The sequence below is a fragment of the Anolis carolinensis genome, chromosome 2, assembly GCF_035594765.1.
Source record: "Anolis carolinensis isolate JA03-04 chromosome 2, rAnoCar3.1.pri, whole genome shotgun sequence".
Taxonomy (NCBI): Eukaryota; Metazoa; Chordata; class Lepidosauria; order Squamata; family Dactyloidae; genus Anolis; species Anolis carolinensis.
Genome location: NC_085842.1, coordinates 66,583,722 through 66,608,597, shown reverse-complemented (window position 1 = coordinate 66,608,597; position 24,876 = coordinate 66,583,722). Strand labels below are relative to the sequence as shown.

At 41.4% G+C, this 24,876-nt stretch overlaps 1 protein-coding gene across 1 annotated transcript; it reads right to left on the bottom strand.

Annotated features, from left to right (window-relative positions):
- Positions 1-6,445: 6,445 nt before the first annotated feature.
- Positions 6,446-24,373, bottom strand: dnase1l3 (deoxyribonuclease 1 like 3). The gene is made up of 8 exons (XM_003217719.4): positions 24,136-24,373; positions 21,446-21,534; positions 19,957-20,040; positions 14,965-15,077; positions 12,840-12,952; positions 11,677-11,834; positions 8,769-8,865; positions 6,446-6,753 (listed from the first exon to the last, which is right to left on the bottom strand). Exons 1-8 carry the CDS (start codon positions 24,265-24,267, stop codon positions 6,622-6,624), a joined length of 918 nt encoding a protein of 305 aa, XP_003217767.1. The 5' UTR covers positions 24,268-24,373; the 3' UTR covers positions 6,446-6,621.
- Positions 24,374-24,876: the final 503 nt, after the last annotated feature.

Here is a 24,876-nt window from a genome sequence, read left to right as displayed (position 1 = left end):
ATCAGGACTGCCCCTGAGAAACGGAGACAGCTGGAAAGAACAGGGCCTTTGAGAACCTGGGAGTGGGCCCTAAAAATTCTACTCTTACCTTCTTGCCCACCATACTCCCAATGTCAAAGAAATGATTTCTCCCAAGGATACAAATATAGATATAACGTGTAGTAATGTCATTTCCTCCACTAAGCCTAGCTACAAATGAACATGTTTTGGCAAGATGGTGACACCAAGGACAAATACTTTATGTAATGAAAGAAAGAGGTTTTTTCGTCTTCTAGCATAACATCCAATGGAAATATTACAACAAATGCAAGCATTGAGTTTTATGAATAAACAAAGGGAGGATACAATAGAAGACAAACACAGAAGCATCACACGGGAGGCATTACTTTTTATATTTGAAAGTACTTTAGTGGGAGTGGATTATTATTATTTTATTGGAATGGAAGTAGGAGAGGTTGTACATTTCTGGAATCTATTTTAAAGGAAGAATTTCATTGTTGACAACATTTCTGCAAACCATTATCTGCAGATATTCCCAGTTGAGTCACAAGGAAATGACTTCACTAGAGAAAATGGGAGTTTGTCCTGAGTCAGAAATGAAGCACAGAACTGTCAGTGTTTCCTTTCTGAGCTTTGTATTTGCTCAGCCAGGACTGGGCTATGCAAATAGAAACATGGCTGTCATTTTGGGCTGGGCCTTCCAGGGTTCATCAACACTACAGTTTCATACCACTTTAGCTTTCTCTGCCAAAGAGCCCTGGTGCCTCAACAAACTGCAACTCCCATGATTCCATAGATAATTCCATAGAATATTGTCAAACGTCATTAATATTGCAATGTAGATGTGCTCCAATTCACCAGAGGTCAAGAGTAGCTATAGAAGTAAAATGTTAAAAGTAAAGGTAAAGGTTTCCCCTAGTTGAGTCCGACCCTGGGGGATGGTGCTCATATCGATGTCTAAGATGAAGAGCCGGTGTTGTTCGTAGACGCCCCCTAGGTCATATGGCCGGCATGACTGCATGGAGCGCTGTTACCTTCTTGCCAAAGAAGATCTATTGATCTACTCATATTTGCATGTTTTTGAATTGCTAGTTGGCAGAAGCTGGGTGCTAACAGCAGGAGCTCACCCCATCCGTGGATTCAAACTGCTGACCTTCCAATCAGCAAGTTCTGCAGCTCAGTAGTTTAACCCGCTGCACCACCGTGGACCCCTCCAGTAAAATGTTATTCCCCCCTAAAAAAGACACACACATGAACTCAATCTCAAAAGGAACTTGTATAATTAAAACATTTCCCCAGAGCAGGAGATACTTGTTTGGCTCAACAAATCAAAGCAAGCAATTGCTTTATAGCTAAAGTTTCCCAAAACAAGAAAGACCTCATGCGCCCCCTTGTGGGGAAAACGGTGTAATACAAGCACATCCAACCACAAAACAGAAGGAAGAAATTCTCCCCTTTCAAAATGCTGCAAAAGAATGTGTTTTTAATGTTTTTATGTGCTTTTTAATTTTTAATGGTAGTGGGTAGGGAAGTTGTTAGTTTTAGTTGACAGGTCTTTTGGGAAGATATGGGGAGTGAATATTATGGGACTGTTTGTATATTTGCTTGATTGATTGAGTTTAGTATCCAAGTCTTTATTTTTTTCAATTTGTTGAATTTAAGTTGCATTTTTGAAAAACTGATAAAAATTAAGTTAAAAAATATTGGTGAATCAGTAGGGCCCCTATAAGTGTTGACTTTCAGAGTTATTACTACTTACAGTTTGGAATTAACAATAGGATTTAGGTCTATGTTTTTTTTTGGGGGGGGGGGGGAGAACATCCATTCTCTCAGGCAGAATACACAATGAAAGCACTCTTGACAGATGGCCATCTAGTCTGTTTAAAAACCTCCAGAGAAGGAGACACCATCACACCCTGAGGCAGTGTCGAACCCGCTTTTATCACCAGGAAGGTCTTCCTAATGTTTAGCTGGAATTTCCTTTCCTGTAGTTTGATCCATTGCTCCATCGAACAGCAGAAAACAAGATGGCTCTCTCCTCAATACGACAACCTTTTGAATATATTTAAACATGGCTATCATGTCTCCTCTTAACTTTCTCTTCTCCAAACTAAGCATATCCAGGAAAAGAGAAAGTCGTAGAGGTAGTTGGTGGAATATTTGAAGGTAGTTGAATATAGTTGGTGAATGATAGTGCAGTAAAACAAAGATTCTAGAGCAGGCATGGGCAAACATGGGCCCTCCAAGGGTTTTGGCCTTCAACTCCCACCATTCCTAACAGCCTAACAGCCGGAAGTGCCCTTGTGCCATCTGATGGCCTCCGTGGGGCTTCGATTGCTGAGTGTATGGAAATGAAGCCCGAAGAATATCGGATGTGGTCCTTACATAAGTCTTTCCGTATGGTGGCAGTAAGGATTTAGGCAGAACTTTACAACTGATTGGAAAAGTTGTAGAATAAGAGACAAAATCTCCCTTGATTCTCTTTCCTAGGTGACTTTGCCTCCTATGTTTGCAGAACCAATAAACATTTTGTAAATACAGTAGAGTCTCACTTATCCAACATTCACTTATCCAACGTTCTGGATTATCCAACGCATTTTTGTAGTCAATGTTTTCAATACATCATGGTATTTTGGTGCTAAATTCATAAATACAGTAATTACTACGTAGCATTAGTGCGTATTGAACTACTTTTTCTGTCAAATTTGTTGTATAACATGATGTTTTGATGCTTAATTTGTAAAATCATAACCTAATTTGATGTGTAATAGGCATTTCCTTAATCCCTCCTTATTATCCAACATATTCACTTATCCAGCTTTTTGCCGGCCCGTTTATGTTGGATAAGTGAGACTCTACTGTACCTGTAGTTTATGCAAAGACCAGGCTATTTCTTCTACAACTGTAAACTTTGATTGAAATCTATGGCACATCTACACTGTAGAGTTAATGCAGTTTGAGACAACTGGCTACCATAGCTCAACACTACAGAATCATAGGAGTTGTAGTTTGTTGAAGCACCAGCACTATTTGGCAGAGAAGGCTAAAGACCTTGTAAAATGACAACTCCCATGATGCGACTGCATTGACCAATATCAGTTAAAGTAGCATCAAACGGCATCAATTCTACACTGTAGATGCATCCTTAGCTGGTGTGGCTGCTGTGAACAGTTCAGCCAGTTCTATTTTTATCCTTGTTTTGCCATGAGTCTTGGGCTATTAAAGCAAGAACAGAGAACATAATTAAGTGTCAATTCCTGTGTTGTGTTTCCCCAGCAACTTCTTTCATTGTACTCCTAGCCAGAGTATATCCTCCCTAGGGGGTAAGCAGCTTCTTGTGCCAAACTGCTTTTTCCCCCTTTTTCTCTCCGAAGAACAAATGTTTGAAAACAATTGCTTTGGGGAACATGATGTCCCCCCAATCTGCCTCTCTAGACTGTCATGGTTAGAGTTGTTTTTGTCAATGTTCATATCTTTACAACTGAATGGGATCAAATAGTCCAAAATATGTATAAAGGGAAGTTGAGTGTCGGTTGTTGGCTGGCAGTGGAAAGAAGAAAAAGCAGGAAAGGCCAAAAAGAGACTTTCCATGAAATCCTCTTAGAGGCTTGTTCTGCTGTAAGTGGGGTTTATGCCAGTTATGCCATATTGCCTTGTGCAATAGTCCTCCCCAGCTGCACAATGGCAGCTGCACAGTTTTGCCCCCTGACCCAAAAACTCCTGATTGGCAGGAGAAATGGACTGAAATGCCCTTGCCCTCAATACCAGGCTTCCTGTGTCCCTTTCTCCTGGACTTCTTGTATAACAATAGAGTATAATAATGAGAATTTTGGTCTCTGTCTGTATTAGAGTACGATGGAAATACCTGAGACATCACCTGCCTGAGAATGAAATGTAGTGTTCTATCTTATTTCTTTTGTATTAAATATTCCAGCTGTAAAGAACAGTGAAATTATATAGAAAAAAAAAAGAAACTTGGGATTACCATAGCAAAGATTTCATGTTTTCTTCGCCCAAGATGCTATGTCACTGTTGTTGGGTGTCAATCTCCTAATGCAGAGTTTTCCATTGGTTCAGCTATGCAGCCCTTATGCTAAATAGCAATGTGATACAACTGAATGTATACTTGAAAGCACAACCAAATGGGGAAGAAAATGTATATTGCGTGATCATACACTCACACAAGATCACCTTATGTACAAGTCTGCTTCTGCAACTTTAAGCTGAATGCAAATGTCCTGCATTGAGCAAAAATATCCAACTATCTCTACAGAAGAACATAACATGTGCATTGTTCACTGGAAGGATTCTGGCCGCTGTATCATGTTCGAGTTTCCAATTGCCATTTATGTTCATCAAGAACTAATAAAGATAGTTAGTACCAGCAGGTATTAGGGGCTCTCTCAGAGTGCCATTTATAGCATTATGATTGCACTGTAACTGCCATGGCTGCATCCAATGGGATATCAGGATTTGGAGTTTGAAGAGGGGTATATAAAATTTGTGCTCAGAGAACGCTAGTGCCTTATGAAACTACAGGTCCAGGAATTCCATAGGATGCAGCCATGGCAGATGACATGGAATCATAGTGCTATAATTGTGTACTGCAGTGTGAAAATGCCCCAATTCTTTTAAAAATAATCCCTCTTTTAATGACACACATAATGCATTCATCCAGACTGGTTTTGCCTAAAGACAGAGTGCACAATCCTGCTCCCACTTACCTGGGTGTTGGTTCTACTGGTCTCATTGAAACTTATTTCTGACTGTGCTTACTATTGCCTGGAGGGCAATTTTGTGTCTAAAATGTAATTATCCACAAATAAGGAGAGAAAGAGGCAATTAGTGGCTATTAGTCATAATGACTATGGGTTAGGTATAGTATTAGAGGCAGTCAACCTCTGAGTACCAGTTGCTAGGGAATATGAACAAGAAGGTACAATTTTACTTGTGCTTTGCTCATGGATACACAATTGGAGTATCTGGCTGTCCATTCTGTAACTTCCACACAGCCATATAACCCAAAACATCAAGGCAGAAAATCCCACAATATTTGCTTTGAACTGGAATATCTGAGCCCACATTGCCGTAGATGATCTATGGCAGTGTGGGCTCGGATATTCCAGTTCAAAGCAGATATTGTGGGATTTTCTGCCTTGATATTCTGGGATATAGGGCTGTGTGGGAGGGCCCTTAGATCCTTTCCACACAGCTAAATGAAATCCCACATTATGTGCTTTGAACTGGGATCTATGATAGTTTATTATAAAAACAGATGGTGCAATATTGAAAAAAATTACACCGGCATCATTAATCAGTCTGACTTAAGAGTAACTTTCACTGTCACCTTATCTAGCAAGAAATTAGACCCCAAGTATCAAATGAAGAGCACACTATGAGATGAAATCTCCCTAAGCATCACAGGCCTAATTGCACCTTCACATTTTCAACTGTGATCATCTTTCATGTTTATTTCCCCTTTTTCCCAAGACACCTTACTAAAAGGGCAAATATAACCCACTTTGTAGAATTGTTTGAGGGGCTTGGTATGTGCATGTTTATATATGTATATGTATATACCGTCTATATATATATAGACTGCAATCTGAACCTACGTGGGATTAGGTGGTCACCTCTTGACTCAGTTCTATGGATTTATTTTGGTGTCTAGCTCAAATCAACTACACGTCCAAAGAAGTCATGCAGCCCCTCTATTCTGCCTTGGTCAGACCACACCTGGAATACGGTGTCCAGTTCTGGGCATCACAATTGAAGGGAAATATTGACAAGCTGGAATGTGTCCAGAGGAGGGTGACTAAAATCATCAAGGTCTGGAGAACAAGTCCTATGAGTAGTGGCTTAAAGAGCTTGTTTAGCCTGCAGAAGAGAAGGCTGAGAGGAGACATGATGGCCATGTATAATATATGAGGGGAAGTCATAGGGAAGAGGGAGAAAGCTTGTTTTCTGCTGTCCTGGAGACTAGGACGCAGAACAATGGCTTCATACTACAGGAAAGGAGATTCCACCTGAACATCAGGAAGAACTTCCTCAGAGCTGTTCGGCACTGGAACTTTCTTCCCTGGATTATGGTGGAGGCTCCTTCTTTGAAAGCTTTTAAACAGAGGCTGGATGGCCACCTATCGGGGGTGTTTTGAATGCGATTTTCTTGCTTCTTGGCAGGGGGTTGGACTGGATGGCCCACGAGGTCTCTTCCAGCTCTCTGCTTCTATGATTCTATGATTCTACGTTTTTGACTTCAAAGGGGAAGCTATGTAGGTCTATAAGATTTGGATGAGAATATTGACAAAATGGAGCATTTGTACATATCTGTTCTTAGTTCTTGGCAGTTAACTTTTTATTTTGGCTGAAGGAGCTAAATGAACATTAAACAAAGTACTCAGAATGGCTGTAGGTACTATGAAAGCATTCAGACTGTCACACTGTGTTTTCGTTTTTAGCAAAGTTTATTTAATTTTATTTAAGTTTACTTTGAACAACACAAGTATTTCATTTTGCTTTTTGAGGCGTATCTCATGATGAAGGGAGATGCACAAAAACATGAATCTTGCTCTTTTCCTGAGAATATATATTTTAAGATTTTGGTCTTTGTAGATTGGTTGTCTACTGGACATGTTGTGCATTACGATATCTATTATTTCTGTGATGCCTTGAATTCCTTGCCCTCCTTCTTGGGGAAGATCTGGTGGTCTTCAGCTGGAACTCTACTGGAAAGTGATCGCTTACAGCTAAAGCCTGTGACAGAAGACATGGTGAAATTGGACATCATGTACTTGTTCCAACACATAACACAAGCGTTAGACATGAACTCAATTCTGTGTTGAATAGTTGCCATTTGCTATGACATGATAGCATTCAGAGACCAATCTCTGCCAGGTCTTGGTGTCTTCTAAATCAAAGATAGCTATTATGGTAGAAAAGCTCTCTCATAGCTGGCCCAAGGTTGCCTGAAGATGACAGCAAGATGTTAGCCCTTCACATACAAAAGCCAAATGAATTGCAATTTAACCTTGCTTAAACACTGGGAATAAAATACCATCCTCCACCACCCCGAGAGTGAGCAAACAGCTACTTTAAGAGATACAGGCACAGTACCCCTTATCTGAAATGTTTGGGACCTGAATGGTTTTGGATTTCAGATTTTTTGAGAATTCGGAATATCTGTTTTTTTCATATACATAATGCATCTTAAACACCTTCTGACTGCAGCTGGGAGGCCAGGAGAAAGGAAGAGCCATTGCTCTCCTGGACCTCCAACTGTATTTTTGTTCTACCACTAAACTACTTAGGGGAATATCTAACAAAAGAGAGCATATGAAAGATCTATTACTGTGCACCAAGCAGCTTATATATTAGGGATAAAAAGAATGTTTTGAAATATTTGAGAAATAGTTGGGTGTTGAGAAACCTGACAAGAGGAATCCTAGATATATGTATCCATCACTGTTTCTTATTCATAGTTGCTACTTAGTTCTGATTGTGACATCCCCTCAACCTAGTTTACAAAGCTTCAGTTGCTGGGGAGAAGGACTCCCACTCTGCTGGTGATTGGAGCATAGTTGGATGACATTTTTGTAAGGTTTGAGGTAGGCAGGTCAGGAGAAGTTGCTTAGATAAGCAGGGCCGTAGCCAGAAAAAAATTTCGGGAGAGGTTTTGAAAATTTCGGGGGGGGGGGGGGAGGGTTGAACCCCTAGCACATACCCCTCCCCGCTACAAACCTGTCAATATCTGCTTGAGATAGTGCCTGGAGGGACTCTTAATGTTTTGCATCTCATAGACTTAGCATGGGGATTTGGTTAACCAGTTAAAATTAATGAGTAAACGAGATTTTTATTATAACTTGAAAAATTTCGGGGGGGGGGGGCGGTTGAACCCCTAACCCCCCCCCCCCCTCGCTACAGGCCTGTAGATAAGTATACTTAGATAAGTGACTAATACTGCTGTTTTTTCATGTAGAAAGCCACCATGTGTGAATTTTGCGTAGAATAAATCCTAAAATTGCTGAAATTCTTATCTAGTCTATGATCATGTACAGTACTCTGATCTGGACCATGGACTAGATAAGAATTGGCTGTACCAATTGACACATGGGCTACTGCTACCACCAGCTCAGGATGCCCCTAATAGTCTACACCTCTCCTTGTGTGAGAGAATGATAGGCTGGAAGCCTCCAGAAGCAACATTAGGCACTGTCATTCAGTTCAGTTATACATTGGCAAACCACCTCTGAATATTCCTTGCCTAAGAAAACCCAGCAACACTAATGGAGTCACCACAAGTCAACTAGTGACTTGATGGCATGCACACACAAGGTTACTGCAAGGAAGGAGGAAGGGGACAAAGTCAAATTAAGAGAGTTCCATTCTTTATCACTTTTGGTTGCTGCTACTGCTCATTCTCTTTAACTTCCAATCTTGATGGGTACCTTCTGCCAATGTGTCATACACATGGCCCTCATCTTGAGACCCACATGGATAGGCTCTGAATCCCAGAAGGAATCTGGCATACCTTCCCCCCCCCCCCCCCCCCCGCGCACAACTGTATTCTTGGCTTCTGTTCCCCCCACTCCTAATATTCCTGGCTCTTGTTTTTTCCTGGTTGAGGAATCTTTCTCTCTCTAAGCTTACATCTTATTCTACACCTCATTCTGCTTCCCCAGTTCAGATACAGCACAGCTGTGGACTCAAAGGCTGGCAGATGCAGACTGAAATCAGGAAAGGAAAAGAAAACCCAGCCATCTGTTACAAACCTGTGCTTCAGTCATTGCAAAGACACCCTGGAAATCAAAGATATTTGCTGAGTTTGGCACGGCAGCGTTTATGAGCTTATCTCCATGGAGCACAATCCTATAATAATAGGTGAAAACAAGACCGCTGTGTATTAGCCATCTGTGCAGTAATGGAAGACGTCTGTTAAGGTCAGAAAGAAAACTCAGGCAGTTTACAGTGGTGACTCAGGTTAGCACAAAGATGGAATCACAATCTGAAACTGATGTTCTGACTAGCCAATTGCAATTCACACAACACTGCCTCCCTCTCCCTCTGCACAGAGCTTGTCCTACCAGTCAGCAAATGTCATGACTATTAATTATTACACTTATTCAGGCAAGCCAATGTGAACTGGCTGAACGACACGATTGAGTCAGTTCCCACCTGCTATGTGAGACTGAGAGGGAAAATGGCATAAGAGGAAATGGAGTCAAGCTTAACATTAACATCGTATAGATGAGGAAGTAGCAGAGTAGGTCACACGAAGAAGCTTCATCAGGAAATCCTAATTATCCATTTCTACTGGTTTTGTTACCTAGTGGCTCATCATTACTTATACAATTGTGATTTCATGTCTCTACACTTTCATCACTCCCCAATATTTCTAAATGACCTAGCTCAGTGGTTCTCAACCTGTGGGTCCTCAGGTGTTTTTGGCTTACAACTCCCAGAAATCTCAGCCAGTTTACCAGCTGTTAGGATTTCTGGAAGTTGAAGGCCAAAACATTTGGAGGCCCACATGTTGAGAACCAGACAAATCTTGCTTGTGTGAAATCGTTAAGGCTGCTTCTGAAGTGACTCTATTTTTGTGTCAGTTTCTCTACAACTAAGTTTTGAAAACATTGCTAGGTTTTTAGCTGAAAAAAACATATACTGAAATATATTAAGAGACTTCTTCAACTATCCACGCCTTGTTTAATATAACCAGTTGCATATCTCAGGACACATTTTTCTTTTACAAATATGGTTGCTCAGTGTGCATCTACACTGTAGAATTAATGCAGTTTGACACCACTTTAACTGACTAGGTTCATGCTGTGCATCTACACTGTAAAATTAATGCAGTTTGACACCACTTTAACTGACTACGTTCATGCTGTGGATACCTGGCAGTTGCTATCTGGTGAGGCACCAGTAATTTTTGGCAGAGGAGAATAAAGACACTCTTTCCATGACTCCATAAAATTAATTATACAGTGTAGGTGCATGCACAGTCTTTTTAAGAACGTAAATATATTAAGCCAAAGATTCCATTTGTTGCCATTTTGCCAGACATTCTCAACTGATATTTATTATGGTGGTATACACATGCTGGGAAGCCAATGTGGTGCAATGTTTTGTGTTATGAACTGGACTTTGGGGGACCAGAGTTCAAATTCCTGCTCAGGCTTGGAATCTACCAGCCATGATGATTTGGGGTAGATCAGCAAATGGAGGCAATGGCAAATTTCTTCGGAACAAATCTTGCCAAGAAAACCTTAGGTTAGGATTGCCCTAAGTCGGAATTAACTTGAAGTCGGAATTAACTTGGAACAATCAATGCAAGCTGTACATCCTTTGGAATCAGTCCTTTGATTTTCAGGTAGATGCATGTCATACCACTGAAGATTGCCATGGAAAGTTTTGGCTTATGGGGACCCTATGAATGTGACTTCATTCACAGCTCTTAGTGCAAAGAACACTTGGAGGAGAACTTCCCCAGGCGATTTTTTTGGGTTTTTCTATTGCCGGTCATTGCAGGACAGTGCTAGGGGTCTTATGATGAGAGATCACTAATCATTCTGGCAGCATCTGAGGCACACTGTTGGAAAAGGAAGCATTATTCAGACTCAGGAGGACATTCATATGAGACATAACTCTCGCTTGCCAGCTGTGTCAGAAATAGGTTTAAGAGAGGCAATTCTGGCAAGGGCAAACGAATGGGCAGAAGGAGATGAGTAGGGCCATCAGAGGGAATTGATTCATGTTGATCATTCTGCTCAGGTGATTATCCTGGCAGACTTCATGACCTCCAAATGGTTTTCTGTCTGAAGGAGAGCTTATGCAGGCACAGTTGACAATGCATAGTCCAGCAATGGTTGGTTGCAAAGGCTGTTGCTGCATAGCTCTACAGCTCTATAAGGTGCAGTAACCAGGCTAGTTGCCCATATTTCTTTTTCTGGTTTTTCTGACACAGTATCATTTCATAGAGTCTCATGGGCTAACTTGTTCCATTCCAGGCATGCCACAATATGTGGCTTAATACTAGGCTGTGATGCTACCCAATTGCTCCCACAATAAAAGATCTAGTATACAATGATCACTCAATACAGAAAAGGGCAACATAGCCTTAGACCATGACTGCGAACTGTGCGGCCCTCCAATAGTGGACTGCAGCTCCCATCCACCCTAGTCTGAATGGTGAAGGATGATGGGCATTTGCCATGCAATCTTTTGAGGGTCATACAATCTCTACTGTGTCTTAGGTAAATGTTGATTTTCCCTGTGGTCATAACAAAGACAACTTCCATGTAGCTTTAAAAACTTGACAAGAAAACACCTGACATTGTAGATATCAGGCCCTGCATAGTACAGAGGCATTGAGTGCAACGGAGGACTTTACTTAGAAGCCAAAATGACTAAACTGAGGCTACTGTACTTTGGAGATACTATGACTCACTCAAAAAGATGATAATGCTGGGAAAAGTGGAAAGCAGTAAGATAAGAAGGAGATTGCATTACAGGTGGATAAACCCATTCAAGGAAGCCATGGTCCTGAGTCTGCAAGACCCGAGCTGGACTGCTGCTGACCTCGTTCAGAGGTCTCCATAAATCAAAGCCACCTTAATGGCAAATAGCTGCAACAACTGAGTGCAATACTGATAGGTCAGCTGTTCAGTGAGGTTTTACCTGTCATAAGGGCAGTGGGTGCTTGCCTTCACAGTTGTGTCAGTTTGGTCATCAATCAGCCAGATAAATTCATTGTGATTTCTTAGCCTGATGTCCTTCCAGTGCCTCCTTGCAACATAGCCACATCCTGCATTAAAGTCTCCCATGAAGATGAAATTCTAAACAGTGAGATTATTAGACAATCTTGAAAAGAAAGGAGCAGCACAGAATTGTAGCAAAACCATACTTTTAATGTTTCAAGTTATTAGAGATGTTTGAGGGGATGAACAAGAGGGCCTGGCTGAGTTTCAGAGGAATGGCTACTCCTCATCTGAGAGAGTGTGCATGTGCACACTAATCAGACTTGCTCAAAAACTGATGACTTTCCACCTGCTTCCCAGTCCCAATTACCTGCATATAGTATCCACAGATATCTATGAGGAACAGCAGCAAATTAAAATAGAAGAAAGTTAATAGGGTTGTGTGTGTGTGTGTCTGTGTAGAGGAGGAGAATGGGAGACTGAAAAAACAAGAGCATGATGGTCAAAATGCAGCCCACATGTGAGCCCCCAGTTGTTTTTATGGGTTTTGATCCCTTCACACTCCTTGGCCATGTTTTTTCATCTCACCAAATGAGTGATTGTCTATCCTGGGGCCCTTTTGCACTGTACAACTATAGCACTATAATTCAATGTGGACTGCTTAGGCTGCATTCAGTAAATCCTGGAATCTGTAGTTTAGTTTGACTATACGCATCCTGGATGAGAGTTTTAAGTGTCTTCTCTGAACTGTGAATCTCAGGATTTGATGGGATGAAAACTGGAAGTTAAAAGATAGTGCTATAGTTCACGCAGTGTAGAAAAGCCCCTTTAAGCCTGTAGGACTGGCAATGCCACTTCCAGGTCTTCCCTGTAGTTATTGGTATTGAAAATTCTCAATTCCCAAAATGAGAGATGAATATTTGTTGTTGTTGTTTTTTTCATTTCTTTGGGTATTTTGGGAAGACCATGCCACCCCATTCCACCCCATTCCAGAGCAGAAAAAAAATAGCCCTCAGTTGCAAACTCCAGAGCTAGACCTTTTGTTCTGAAATGGTATTGCAAATTTCAGGACAGGAACCTTGTATGCTCTGATCAAAGTCAACCTTGAAATAGTGAAAACATGCCAGAATAACAATGACTAACCTCAGACTTCCAGTGCTGTTTTATATCCTGGTAAACATCATAAAGCTCATCAATTTCCTGTACAGCCATTTCAGGTGTTGTGTGCAGCGGGATGATCACAAATTCCCGGGCCACTTAAGAAATAAATATATTTGTTGAAGATGATGACAATTCTATCATCATCCTACAAAGATCAGAGAAATTGACACATGTAATAAGCTCATTTCTGTTCCAAAGCAGACTTGCTGATTTTTACCAGTTTCCCTGTCCTGTGACAGCTTCCCAAGCAACTTAAGTGGTCTTCGGGAGGGTCTTTCAATGCAGAGGAGTTGCTATAGGGGAGGTACAGCAGCCCACCGTGGGCTGGAGTTAGCAAGGAAAAGCCAGTCACAGGAATACTGCTTTATCCTCTATGTTTGGTTACAACCTTAGATAATGTGCATATTTGAATATCTTGTGGCTGGCATGACTGCATGGAGTGCCATTACCTTCTTGCCAGAGTGGTACCTATTGATCTCCTCACATTTGCATATTTTCAAACTGATAGGTTGGCAGAAGCTGGAGCTAACAGTGGGAGCTCACTCCACTCCCCAGATTCAAACCGACACCATTTGGTCAGCAAGTTCAGCAGCTCAGTGATTTAACCCGCGGCGCTATTAGGGGCTCCCCCCTCTCTCTCCCTCCCTCTCCCCACCCCCGATATATATATATATATATATATATATATATATATATATATATATATATATTACTACACTGCTTTCATTTTAGTATCTCAGGTATACTAGCTGGCCACCCACTCAGGGACAAAACTTCATTTTGTTTCCACAGTATAATTACATGTTGGAAAAACTAGATATAAATGCAGTGGGCGCCAGGTGTGCCTATAAAAGACCAATTCGTGAGCACAAAAAAAGGCACCGTACCAAACACTTTTTAGTATTGCACAGAAGGAAGCACAGTAAGCCCTTTTTGAAAGTATTTTACCATAAAAACCCTAAGATGACACAATCCAAAAGCAAACAAGAAATAGTGTAAGAAGATGACACTATCAGGTTCGAAGGCATACAATGAGCTATTGGGGAATAGCAGAGGACAACTACGAGTAGCACTGTGACAAATGATGCAACTGGGCTCAAGCCAAAAGGACATTCAGTTGCTGATATGCTCAGAGGGAAAAGGAAAGTCCAAAGTTTTACAAAACATGTCATAGGAACACGGAATGTGAGAAGCATGAAGCTAGACATTGTAAAAGAAAAATGGAAGGTATAAACATTGCAATACTTGGACTGAACGAATTAAATTGGACAAAGTTGTAGCTTTTCAGACAACTCATTATATAGTGTTGTATTCAAGAAATGAACGTCTAAAAAGAAATGGGGTGTCATTTATAGTGAGAAGAGATGTAGCAAAAGCAAAAGCATATAATGCGAAGAATGAATCATATCAATAAGCCTTCAAGGAAAACCGATCAATGTAACCATAATCCAAGTTTATGGCCCTGCTCTAGAGGCAGCAGCGGAAAAAACGGAGGCACTGATTCAAAGAGACAACACTTTGGGAATACCAGGCTTCTCAGTACTCTCCATTGTAGAAGTCCAAGAAGCTAGCAGTACAGACAGGAAAAACAAAGATATTTTGAAATGCTGGTATTTTGAATGATTACATTAATTTAAAATAATTACCATGCCAGGCTTATGAAGCAGGATCTTGGGAGAGACATGACAATGCTTCGTAGGGGACTGCCCATAGGTATACCTCTTACTCCCTGTCACTGAAGCTATTCAAACAGGGCAAATTTTACAGCCCCTATTGCATGTGTTTTTGGGTGTTTCCTCCAGTTGCATCCCAGTTCCTGAACCCAGAAGACAATATCTGACCATCTTCTCCCCTTTCCCCTTTTCACATGTTTCAGATGTTTCCATGACAGAGCTGACAGGAAGTTCCCCTGTGTTGTGGGAAGGGCTCCGTCATAAATCATACCTTCAATGGAATCTAAGTGTTTAGAAAAGTGGAGGGAGTGTGGGATAAAGTCCTTAGCAAACGAAAATGGGAAGAAGGACCTTGAATGCTGCCTTGAGTCTCTTGAAGGAAGCTGAAGTATAAAAGCCACATACATACATAACCAACCAACAAACCAACCAACCAGTGTTTGAAGAAGAGAACCAGACAACAAAAGGCTCTCTGGAAAGTGCGTCTTCGTTGCCAGGTTGCAGATCTGGATACTGATAGGTTTGTTTCACAGACACAATTTCTGGCCTGCAATATAATTTAACATATAGAAAATTTGTTAGCTGAAGTATGGAGCACTTACTTATTTATGAACAGAGGCTATTTTTTTGTTCAGAAGGGACAATTCTAAAGGTTGCTAACATATAAAACTACAGTAAAAATCCACAATTAAAATACGGCAATGACAAGAAGACAAAATTGATTTATTAGTCTGACTTTCTGGATGAGTAATTGAGGTTTTGCTAATGACCTAAAGCTCCAGCCAACCTCTGGCATGCTGTGTCAATGCAGTGAAAATCTGTTCCAGCTATAACCCGGGTCTGAATCATGATAGCTTCTTTTTTATGAGTTCAGTATTATGTTTAAAAAACAGAAACAGAATCCATATTCCTTGGAGGAAATGCTGGAAAATTAAGTGCTTTGAAGACAGTGCAAGACAGTGGCAGGGCAATCTGGAATGCAACAAAATGCCACATTTTAATGGTCCTACAAGATGTAGAAGCTGTCTTGTTACAAAAGAATTTTTTCTCATTTCCACTCTTTCCTTGAAAAAGACAAAGGTCAAATGACTAACACTAGTCCTTTGGTCTAAGCAATATCTAACAAACGTATCATTAACATAAGTATTTTTACTGTCTTTGGAGAGTAGCACAGGAGGCAAGCTATCAATCTTTGAAATATCAATTGCTATAAAAGATTACTAACATTTAAATTAGTGTATAAGTTGCCCTCATGTATAAATCAAGGGCAGGTTTTTTGATATGATGTGTGCATAATTTGAGGGAAATGCCAGTGCTGCCTCGGGAGGGCTAGGTGCCCAAGGATGCTGCTGGCATTTTCCTAACTGGGCACTCAAAAAGGCCTTCTACACAAAGAAAGAGCACTTCCTTTTTTCCACAAAAGGTAAGGTATATATTAATATAAAATAGGAATCATTCCCTTCTCCCAATAGAGTGGCAAAAGGTAAGAGTTCAGTCCATGCCAGGAGAATCTATAAGAAGCACCAACCCCTTCTGCTTTCTCAGGTCTCTTCCACAGAATAACAAGGCAGAAAATACCACAATATCTGATTTGAACTGGGTTATCCGAGCCCACACAGCCATATATTCCAGTTCAGAGCAGAAAATGTGGGATTTTATTAAGTTGTCTGGAAGGGGCCTCAGTGTTTCTTTGAAGGGTAGCACCAAAGAGCTGTTACTGCCATCACCATTTTCTTAACCAGTCATTCAAAAAGGACAGACGTGGCACTATGGTAGAGAGAGTAGAGTGGGGGGCAGTGCTTATTTTAGTTCTCCTGAGCCTCTAAATCTCAGGACAAAGCAGCAAGTCTGGACAACGGAGGCAGAAATCCAAGAACTAACAGGTCTGTATGTGGACCCCTTCTGAAGTCCTGGGATATTTTTTGCCCCTGTTTAAAACCCGTGATTTAGTGCTGTCTGGAAGCCCCTGAGTATGTAAATAGTTATGAAGAGTCTATATTACTTCCGGCCCAACCAATGCCTTCTGTTTCAGAAGTAGTCGGTCTCTGAATACAGGTTGCTGGGGAACAGGAGTGTGAGGCTGCCTCATGTCCTGCTTAGGAGTGAACTGTATGGCTCTGACTGGTCATTGAGTGAGCAGAATGCTGCCAAGACAAGCCTTTGGTCTGAGACAGCATGGCTCTTTCAATGTTTTGCTGCCCTTTTCACTGCTCAACACAGACATTTGTTGAACAACCAACATACTGACTTGGTTTTTCTTGAGCAACTTTTATCCAAGAACATTTTTGAGGGAAGCCTTCCTATTCAAACAGAGCCTACTTGGCTTTGAAATTTCTTGCACCATTGTACAGTGCAATTCTATATATGCTTTGAAAAACTACAGTTAAGCAAAATGTGTTGTTGTTTGAAATAAATGTTTTAAGGAACCCACTCATCTATTATTTACCTTGGTTTTTCTGAAACAATCTATCATGCTTGTGTATGAAAAACAATTTGAAATTGACTGTAATGAAATGTTAGAAGTGTTTTATCTTTGGACTTTAATGGATTTTTAAAAACAGCTTGAATTCTGAATTTGAAGCTTTTTCCTAATGGGTTGTTGTATGTTTTCCGGGCTGTATGGCCATGTTCTAAAAGTATTCTTTCCTGACGTTTTGCCCACATCTATGGCAGGCATCCTCAGTGGTTGTTACCTCACAACCTCTGAGGATGCCTGCCATAGATGTGGGTGAAACGTCAGGAAAGAATACTTCTAGAACATGGCCATACAGCCCGGAAAACATACAACAACCCTGTGATCCCGGCCATGAAAGCCTTCGACAACACTTTTTCCTAATGTTTTTGTATGCATTTTAATCTCCATTTGTTTTAATATTTTGTAAACTGCCTTGAGTCCCAGTATTGGGGTAAAGGTAGAACATCAATTAATAAAATAAATCATGGAAAATAAAGTTGCATTTCTCAATACTTATTTGAAGTAAGTACCACTGAATTCAGTGGGACCAATTTCTGTGGGTCCTTCCACAAGCCTTATAATCTGGGACAAAGAAGAGGGGCAAAAAATTGCAGTACCTGAAAGCAAGTTCGAACACTGAGCTGTCAATACCAGCAAATAGTCCGTTGGCGTTGTTTGTAGTGGATTTTAGAGATTCGCAAAATGGATGTGGGACATCTGCAAAAAGTTTTCTTTTAATTTTTTAATGGACTTCTCTGAGACGCAGTGGACTCATAAGTGCACATGTGGATATACAAATGTGCCCCTCTGTGTCCATGACTCCATCTGTTTACAGCCCTCATTCAGCTGTTTCCGGATTTTAAAATGCGCACATGCGCTGGAGCAGTCCACACCAGTGTATCACAACAAAGTCCCATGTTTTTCTTGAGTGCAGGGATATACAGTGACACGAAAATTTACATTTTTTGGGCAATCTCAGATTATAAGGGACCTTCCAGACCTATATCCCAGGAGCTGTCTCATTTTTACCTGTGATGTCCAAATGACACCTCAGGTAAAACGAAATTAATCCAGAGAAAACTGGGATTTCCCAGTTTGCTTCAGATTAATAAAATGCCTGGAAATATCCAAACCTTAAGCTAAGGTCTGGATTTTTCCAGGTGTGGGCTCTGTAGGGATTGATTCCAGGGACTGTTTCCGCCGTCCTGGGGATCAATCCCCACCAGGGCCGGCCGGAGATTTTTTGAATGTGAAGCGGGGGTGCTAAAAAGCGCCCCCGCCACCGGCCCCGCCTCCTGTGCCCTGGCCCCGCCCAGCGTGCCCTGGCCCCGCCTCCCATGCTGCGTGGGAGGCGGGGCCAGGGTGAATAGTGAGGGAGGCGGGGCCAGAGTTGGCCCCGCCCCCCGCCCAGCGTGCCCTGGCCCCGCCTCCCACGCAGCATGGGAGGCGGGGCCAGGGCACGCTGGGCGGGGGGGCAGCGCCAGAGTTGGCCCCGCCTCCCACGCTACTCCCACTCGCCCGTCTGGCCTTTTCTAGCTGGCCAGACTGCAGCGGAGGTCCCTCCAGGCCGCAATCGCTGTGTGGGAGGCAGGGCCAAGGCACGCTGGGCGGGGGGGGGGCGGTGCCAGAGCTGGCTCTGCCTCCCACGCTACTCCCGCTCGCCCGTCTGGCCTTTTTCTAGCGATTGCGGCCTGAAGGGACCTCCGCTGCAGTCTGGCCAGCTAGAAAAGGCCAGACGGGTGAGCGGGCGTAGCGTGGGAGGCGGGGCCAACTCTGGCCCTCCTGCCCAGCGTGCCTTGGCCCCGCCTCCCACGCATCGTGGGAGGCGGGGCCAGGGCACGCTGGGCGGGGGGGCCTGGAGGGACCTCCGCTGCAGTCTGGCCAGCTAGAAAAGGCCAGACGGGCCAGGGCGCACTGGGCGGGAGGCGGGGCACCGTCAGGGTGGTGCCCCGCCTCCCGCCCAGCCTGACGGTGCCCCCCCGGGCCTGCGCCCAAGGCGGCGGCGTCAGGTGCCTCTATAGTGGGGCCGGCCCTGATCCCCACAGTCATCCCAGGGAGCTTAAAGGAGCGGAATGGCACCCCCCCCCCCAGCCCCATTTCCCCTAAGAACCTTATTCTAGGGGCCTGCCGGCAGCACAGGCACCTCTGCAGAATGCCCCTGATGTGAGAAAATGATGCATCAGGAGGTGGGAGGAAGGAGAGAAATCCTTCCCCCTCCACCTCCTGACACATCATTTTCACACATCTGGAGTACTCTGCAGAGGGACCTGCATTTTCTTTGGGGGGGGGGATGTGGGGCTGGAGGGGGGCTAGATGCATCTAACCATTCCCTGAGGGAAAGCCGGGGTTGTGGGAGAATGTGGGCACAATATCTTGGGAGGAACTGTGTTTCTGAGATTTCCTGAGATTTCGATTTTTACTAGTGTAAAAGGGCCTTAAGAGTACATTTTAAAGCTGTTTTTCAGCTGATTATGCGATTCAGCATGCATTTTCAGCAAGTATCATCTAGCCACCCTCCCTTTTATCCCAGTTTCTCTCAGATTTTAGGTCATGTGTAGAAAGGCCCTGAGTGAATCCTTGCAAAGAATTGCACTGCTTCTCTGATATCAGTCCTTGTGAAATAGATCACACGTTAACTTGCCTAATGCCTAATGGTCAATAAGTGGTTCATGTTATATAAACTATGTGGCTCATGTTATATAAACTATTTCATAGTTCACAAGAGATTCATAAAGTCCAAGCTTCAAAGTCAAACCATGTTATCTGGCAGACCAGATGTCTATGATCAGTATCTTATGGCTGCTATGCCTTATTTATGCAGCATCTTCAGAAGATGAACGAAGCTTATGTATAAAATATGTTCTTGTCCACAAGGAATAAAACATTTAAATACTCCATGTATACTACAGGCCATGCTAACTTATCTTCTGGAATTTTTATGAATGCTCACATAATCAGGGAATTTACTTACCTGTAGAAAAAAGCATATTGCTCTTTATAGCTCTTTCGCCCTAGTCTTCCACTGGCCACATAACGGTATTGTTTTTGCGAATGTCTGATGTGAAAAATGAAACTGATTTTAGTCAGTTATCTGTGTTTAGTCTTTATCTGTATTTAAGAGGCAGAGACAATAAAACAGTGCTCAGTGTTCCTGGCTCTAACATCTGGAGGAATGTCTCAGTGATTTGTTATTTGAGGTGCAGGGTGTATTATTCCAGCTGTAGGCAACCTGGCCCCTGCTAGATGTTTCTGTGATAACACCATTCTGCCATTATCTCTCATCTCATTCTGTTCCTTATTCTATATAACTACCTTCCAAAGTGGTCAAGTAACACAGCTGCCTATTTGACTCGGAACCAAGACAACAAATAATCAATATGGTGAGTTGGTGGGCAAGCTGCTGTCAAGGTTGGCAGAAGAACTTTTGCACAACGGGACCTTGTAAATTGAGGTGAGGTCTGAATTCTTTTGATTGAGAATTTTCAAAAGTAAAACAGCATTCCAGTGAAAACCAAAGTGTCCATCTTTCACTGTTCTGTCTTGCAAACCCTTGGGAGAGAGAAAAGGCAGAGGGGGAATGGTTGAGGCTTGTTGAATATCAAGACTCCAGGAAGATTGGCACAGATGAACTGGGACCCAAAATTACGTACATCCCAGCATGGATAGAAGGGGGACTGTGTCGTTAAGACATGTTAGGGACATTTTTGTTAATTTCTGTTGTTGGCATGAAGCAAGCTATTGCTTAATTGTTTTTTAACGTAAAACTGTAGGAGGTGACACTCCAAGCTGAATGATGCTCAGATTAGTATAATGTATCTTTCTTAATCTGAGTAAATGGAAGGGTGTAGCTATAGGGGAATGCTGATTCCTTCCTAAATAAAAATCCCCCACCTCCTCGATGTCTTCTCCCAAAGGCAATTTCACTTCAGTCCCCACATTTCTGGCATTGCAGTAACTTAAAACCTCAATTGAGTATTTAGAAATAAAGCATCTGAAGAAAAGGAGTGGAAAAGAGAATATGAACAAAGCAAATTAAAGAATTCTAGGTGTGAATCTCACTCTGCAACCTAGAAATCTAGGGACAGAAGGAGAATTTCATTTCGGGAGACAGAATTTTTATTCAGGGAGCAAAGCCCTTGTTCCCACATGAAAATATTTATTTCTTTTTTTTTTTGACCCTGTGTCTCTTGACTGATCAGATTTATGATTTCCCAGGATGGAGAGGTCCCCAGGATGACCGGAGTTCAATTGAAGGGGGATTAAGCAGGCGGAGTGGTTATTCAGATTTCCTTTGCAATCTGCGTTTATCTGAGAGACCTCCAAAGAGAGGGAATATCGTTGTGGCAACTGCTAGTTTACTAAACAAGTGGAATGCCAACCGTGAGAAGTATATCCATACCAAGGGTGTTTGGCTTCTGCCTGATCCTGCATATTAAATAATATTCACTTTTGTACCTTACCCATTTAGTTTTTCCAACAGAAAGGGGCATATTCTGTTTCTGTTATCCTTTATTTCCATCAGCAGCATGATGTCGCAGCGAGAAATAATCTACAGGAGTAAATAAACAGTGTCTTGAAAGATGTCATATTTAATAGACTTAAAAGGGCTGGAAGGCATGAGAAGAATTGAATGACATGAATAAGATTTGTCAGCTTCAGAATTTTTTATATGTATCAGAAATTATATATTTTTGAAGCCTGGCCTTTCATTCAGCAACTTTAACATGGGCCCTGTACCAGAATGAGGGCAGAAATAACATTCTGAGATTAACATTGGGAAAGCAATCTCATATTTCATTGTAAACATTCATCTCTTTATCTATAGTCATAATACGTTAACAGACCTGTCCTACAAGGGTAAAGTGGAAGCTAGCTGTAAAAACAATGGATTAGCCAGTTGTGAGACCACAAAGAAGTCTTCTCTCCCAATTCCCAGTGCAGTTTTGCACTTTAAAAATACTTTACCTCCTCCTCATTCTTTTCCTTCCTTTTCCTCTTCTTCCTCCAGAAATGGGACAAATGACCAGACAAACATGTATTTGCTATTGTTGCTTTTAATATAATTTTAGAAAGTTTCCTTAATGCAGAGCCTTATTGTTCCCAATGAAAGGATTTGGAAGTATGCAAAGTCCATTAATCACTTCTGTCTTCCAGACTTCTAATTCTACCGAACAACTATTTATGATGCCAGTTTATATGTCTTTAATCTCATTTGACAAGCCAGAGAAAGGCATTAAAAACAAACTGTGACTGTCTTTCTACATTTCCTCTGTCTTCATTTAGATTAATTCCAGTGGTCCTTATGAAGGAGAAGGCAAAATGCACCATGACTTTTCCCTTTGCCTGTGAAATTTCATTCTATGGGTATGATGAACTTTTGAAAAAAGGGAACTTACTTCATAACCTCAAGGTCCTAATAATTCAGATTTATGTTGCTCATTTTAAACATACTTGGGTGAGTTCTACTGAAATGAAGAATTACAAGTAAAGTCTGGTTGCCATTAATTGAGTTGATGTATTCTTGAACATTTATTTTTTTATATAAAAAATTTGTACCAGAGGCAAAAAGAACAGTTGCTGGCAGTCAGTGTAGTAAACAATACTGAGCTAGATAGTAGATACAGCAGTGGTTTCTGTTTCCTCTAGTACTAAACATAAAAAATAGAGTCAAAGGGTATGCATATACTTGTCCTTGAGGCCATGACTAACTATGGCAGAAGATCCCTAAAAAATTTCCAAAGCTGTCTTGAATTTAGCAGTCACATACTTTAAATCTACCCAGTCCTTTTGAGCCATGTGAATATTTTGTTCACCATTTAAAAATCCAATGGTAACAAGTCTGCAAGCCCATGTGAAAAAAACTACATGCACACTTCAGTTATTATTGTCAAAACAAAAAGATCTTAACTGTATGATATTCTGAGAAACAAAGGATTTGGAACAGTGGTTGCACCTACACCTTTACTTCCATTCTTTAGAACAGAGCTTTCTAAACTTTTTATGTTGGTGACATGCTTTTTAGATATGCATCCTTTCATGACATGGTAATTCAGTTTAACCAACTCCTTATAAGAGATTAATACAACATATAAGTTATACACACACACACACATACACACACAATATATATATATATACACACACGCACGCACGCACACACACACACACACACAATGTATAATCATTACTGTATAAATGAGGTTAGGAATTTTTTTCTTTTACACTAATGTACTACAGTTGATTCTAATGTAGTTTCCTTTATAGCCGCTCCATGTGGTTCATCACAAATATTGTCATCAACATATTTTCATGTCTTCATTAGAAACTTAGCCATTTTAGTGGCATTTACTGCAACTCAATCAACAAAATTGTGCAAATTCTAAAAGTTATACACCAGTCCTTGTTTGTGGGGGTGGTGGAGGGAGCATTTCTCATGTGACACACCTATGGACTACAGGCGACACAGTAGTGTGTCCCGACACACAGTTTGGAAAGCTCTGCCTTAGAAGCTTGAAATGGACTCCAACTGAGCTCACTGCAGTATGAAGATTATACACATTTTTGCTTATGTGCATCACATGTTTGTATAACATTGAATTTTGCCAATTTGGAAGCCGCTCTGAGTTCACTTTTGGATGAGAGAGAGTGGGGTAAAATATAGTAAATAAATAAAGAAACATGTTCCAAAGGGCTTAAATCAGTTGTCTCCTGGGAGGACATTTTATCATACAATCACTTGCCCCTGTATCTTCTCTTATCACGATAATTTTTCCTCAACTGGACCACGTACTTCATTGGGATAATGGAATCAAATCAAGAATGCCAGTAGCATGTATTTTAATCTTATATATACCAATAAAATATATTCAAGAAAAAAAGAATGCCAGTAACAAAACAGTATTTGACAAGACAATCAATGAGCATAATACTCTCTCGTGTATATCTGTATATTGTGCACATAAATCTTTCCAAATATAGAACTGCAAATTGAATTTTGCACCATTAGAAACACACCCAATGTATTAGTGCTCAACAATGCACTAACTTGGAACTTCACACTGTAAAAATAATATAACCTGAAAGATGAGTTAGATAAAAAGGCCTACATCCATCAGAGTATTTCTGCAATTCCAGAGAGTGAACAACATACCTTTACAATGACATTCATGATTTCTGGTCTTGTTCTTTTAGCTTCTCCGAATGACCTCACATTGAAGGAGCAGATTCTTAGGCTCAGAGCTGCATGGAAAGCAAAGAGCAGAAACAGAGAAATACACAACATCTTTCAAACGTGGCCAAAAGAAAATACAATGAGGTATGCCTCCTTCACTCAACAATCACTCTAGAATAACTCAGTGGAATTGAACTGTTATATATTTCACAGCCACTATGCAAATATGAGGCAAAGAACGGGCTTCCTCCTCGGTCCATTTCTCTATTTTCAAATCAACATCTGTTGTTGAGGAACTTGACTTTCCGCCTCGGGGATTGCCTGAATTTAGAGCCAACTTCCACAATTGACTTAGCTCAACTGAAATCTCAGGAGATCATGCAGAAAATGCAGTTTGTCCCAGTCATATACAAATGGGAAAGATCCTGATTTATAGAGCCATTGGAGCATTCAATTCTGTGCAACTAAAACTTTGTCATTAGCACTGTTGGAGTTGAAATTTTAAAAAAACCATGGTAAACAGAGTCATCTTGCAGTTATTATGAGAGGTGACTGTAGCTGAAGAATATGGTGGATAAGTGACATGATGGTTTAGTAACTAAAAGGTCAATGGATACTTTTCAGAGTCAGGGTGCAGACTTGTTTGCATCATCCAAATAAAACACAAAATGTAGAAGTATACGAAAACAGAGATGGGAAGTAATGAAGTTCACACTGATG

Bases quoted from the DNA above. Each gene is read 5' to 3' on its own strand.
- dnase1l3 (XM_003217719.4), bottom strand. From the start codon at position 24,267: ATGTTGTGTATTTCTCTGTTTCTGCTCTTTGCTTTCCATGCAGCTCTG. The intron at 12,953-14,964 runs GTTGGTTGGTTT...TTATTTCTTAAG, and splicing joins GTTCTCTTCTTCAAACACTG to TGGCCCGGGAATTTGTGATC. The intron at 6,754-8,768 runs GTTTGTAACAGA...CTTCTGTCACAG, and splicing joins TTGCAATGACTGAAGCACAG to GCTTTAGCTGTAAGCGATCA.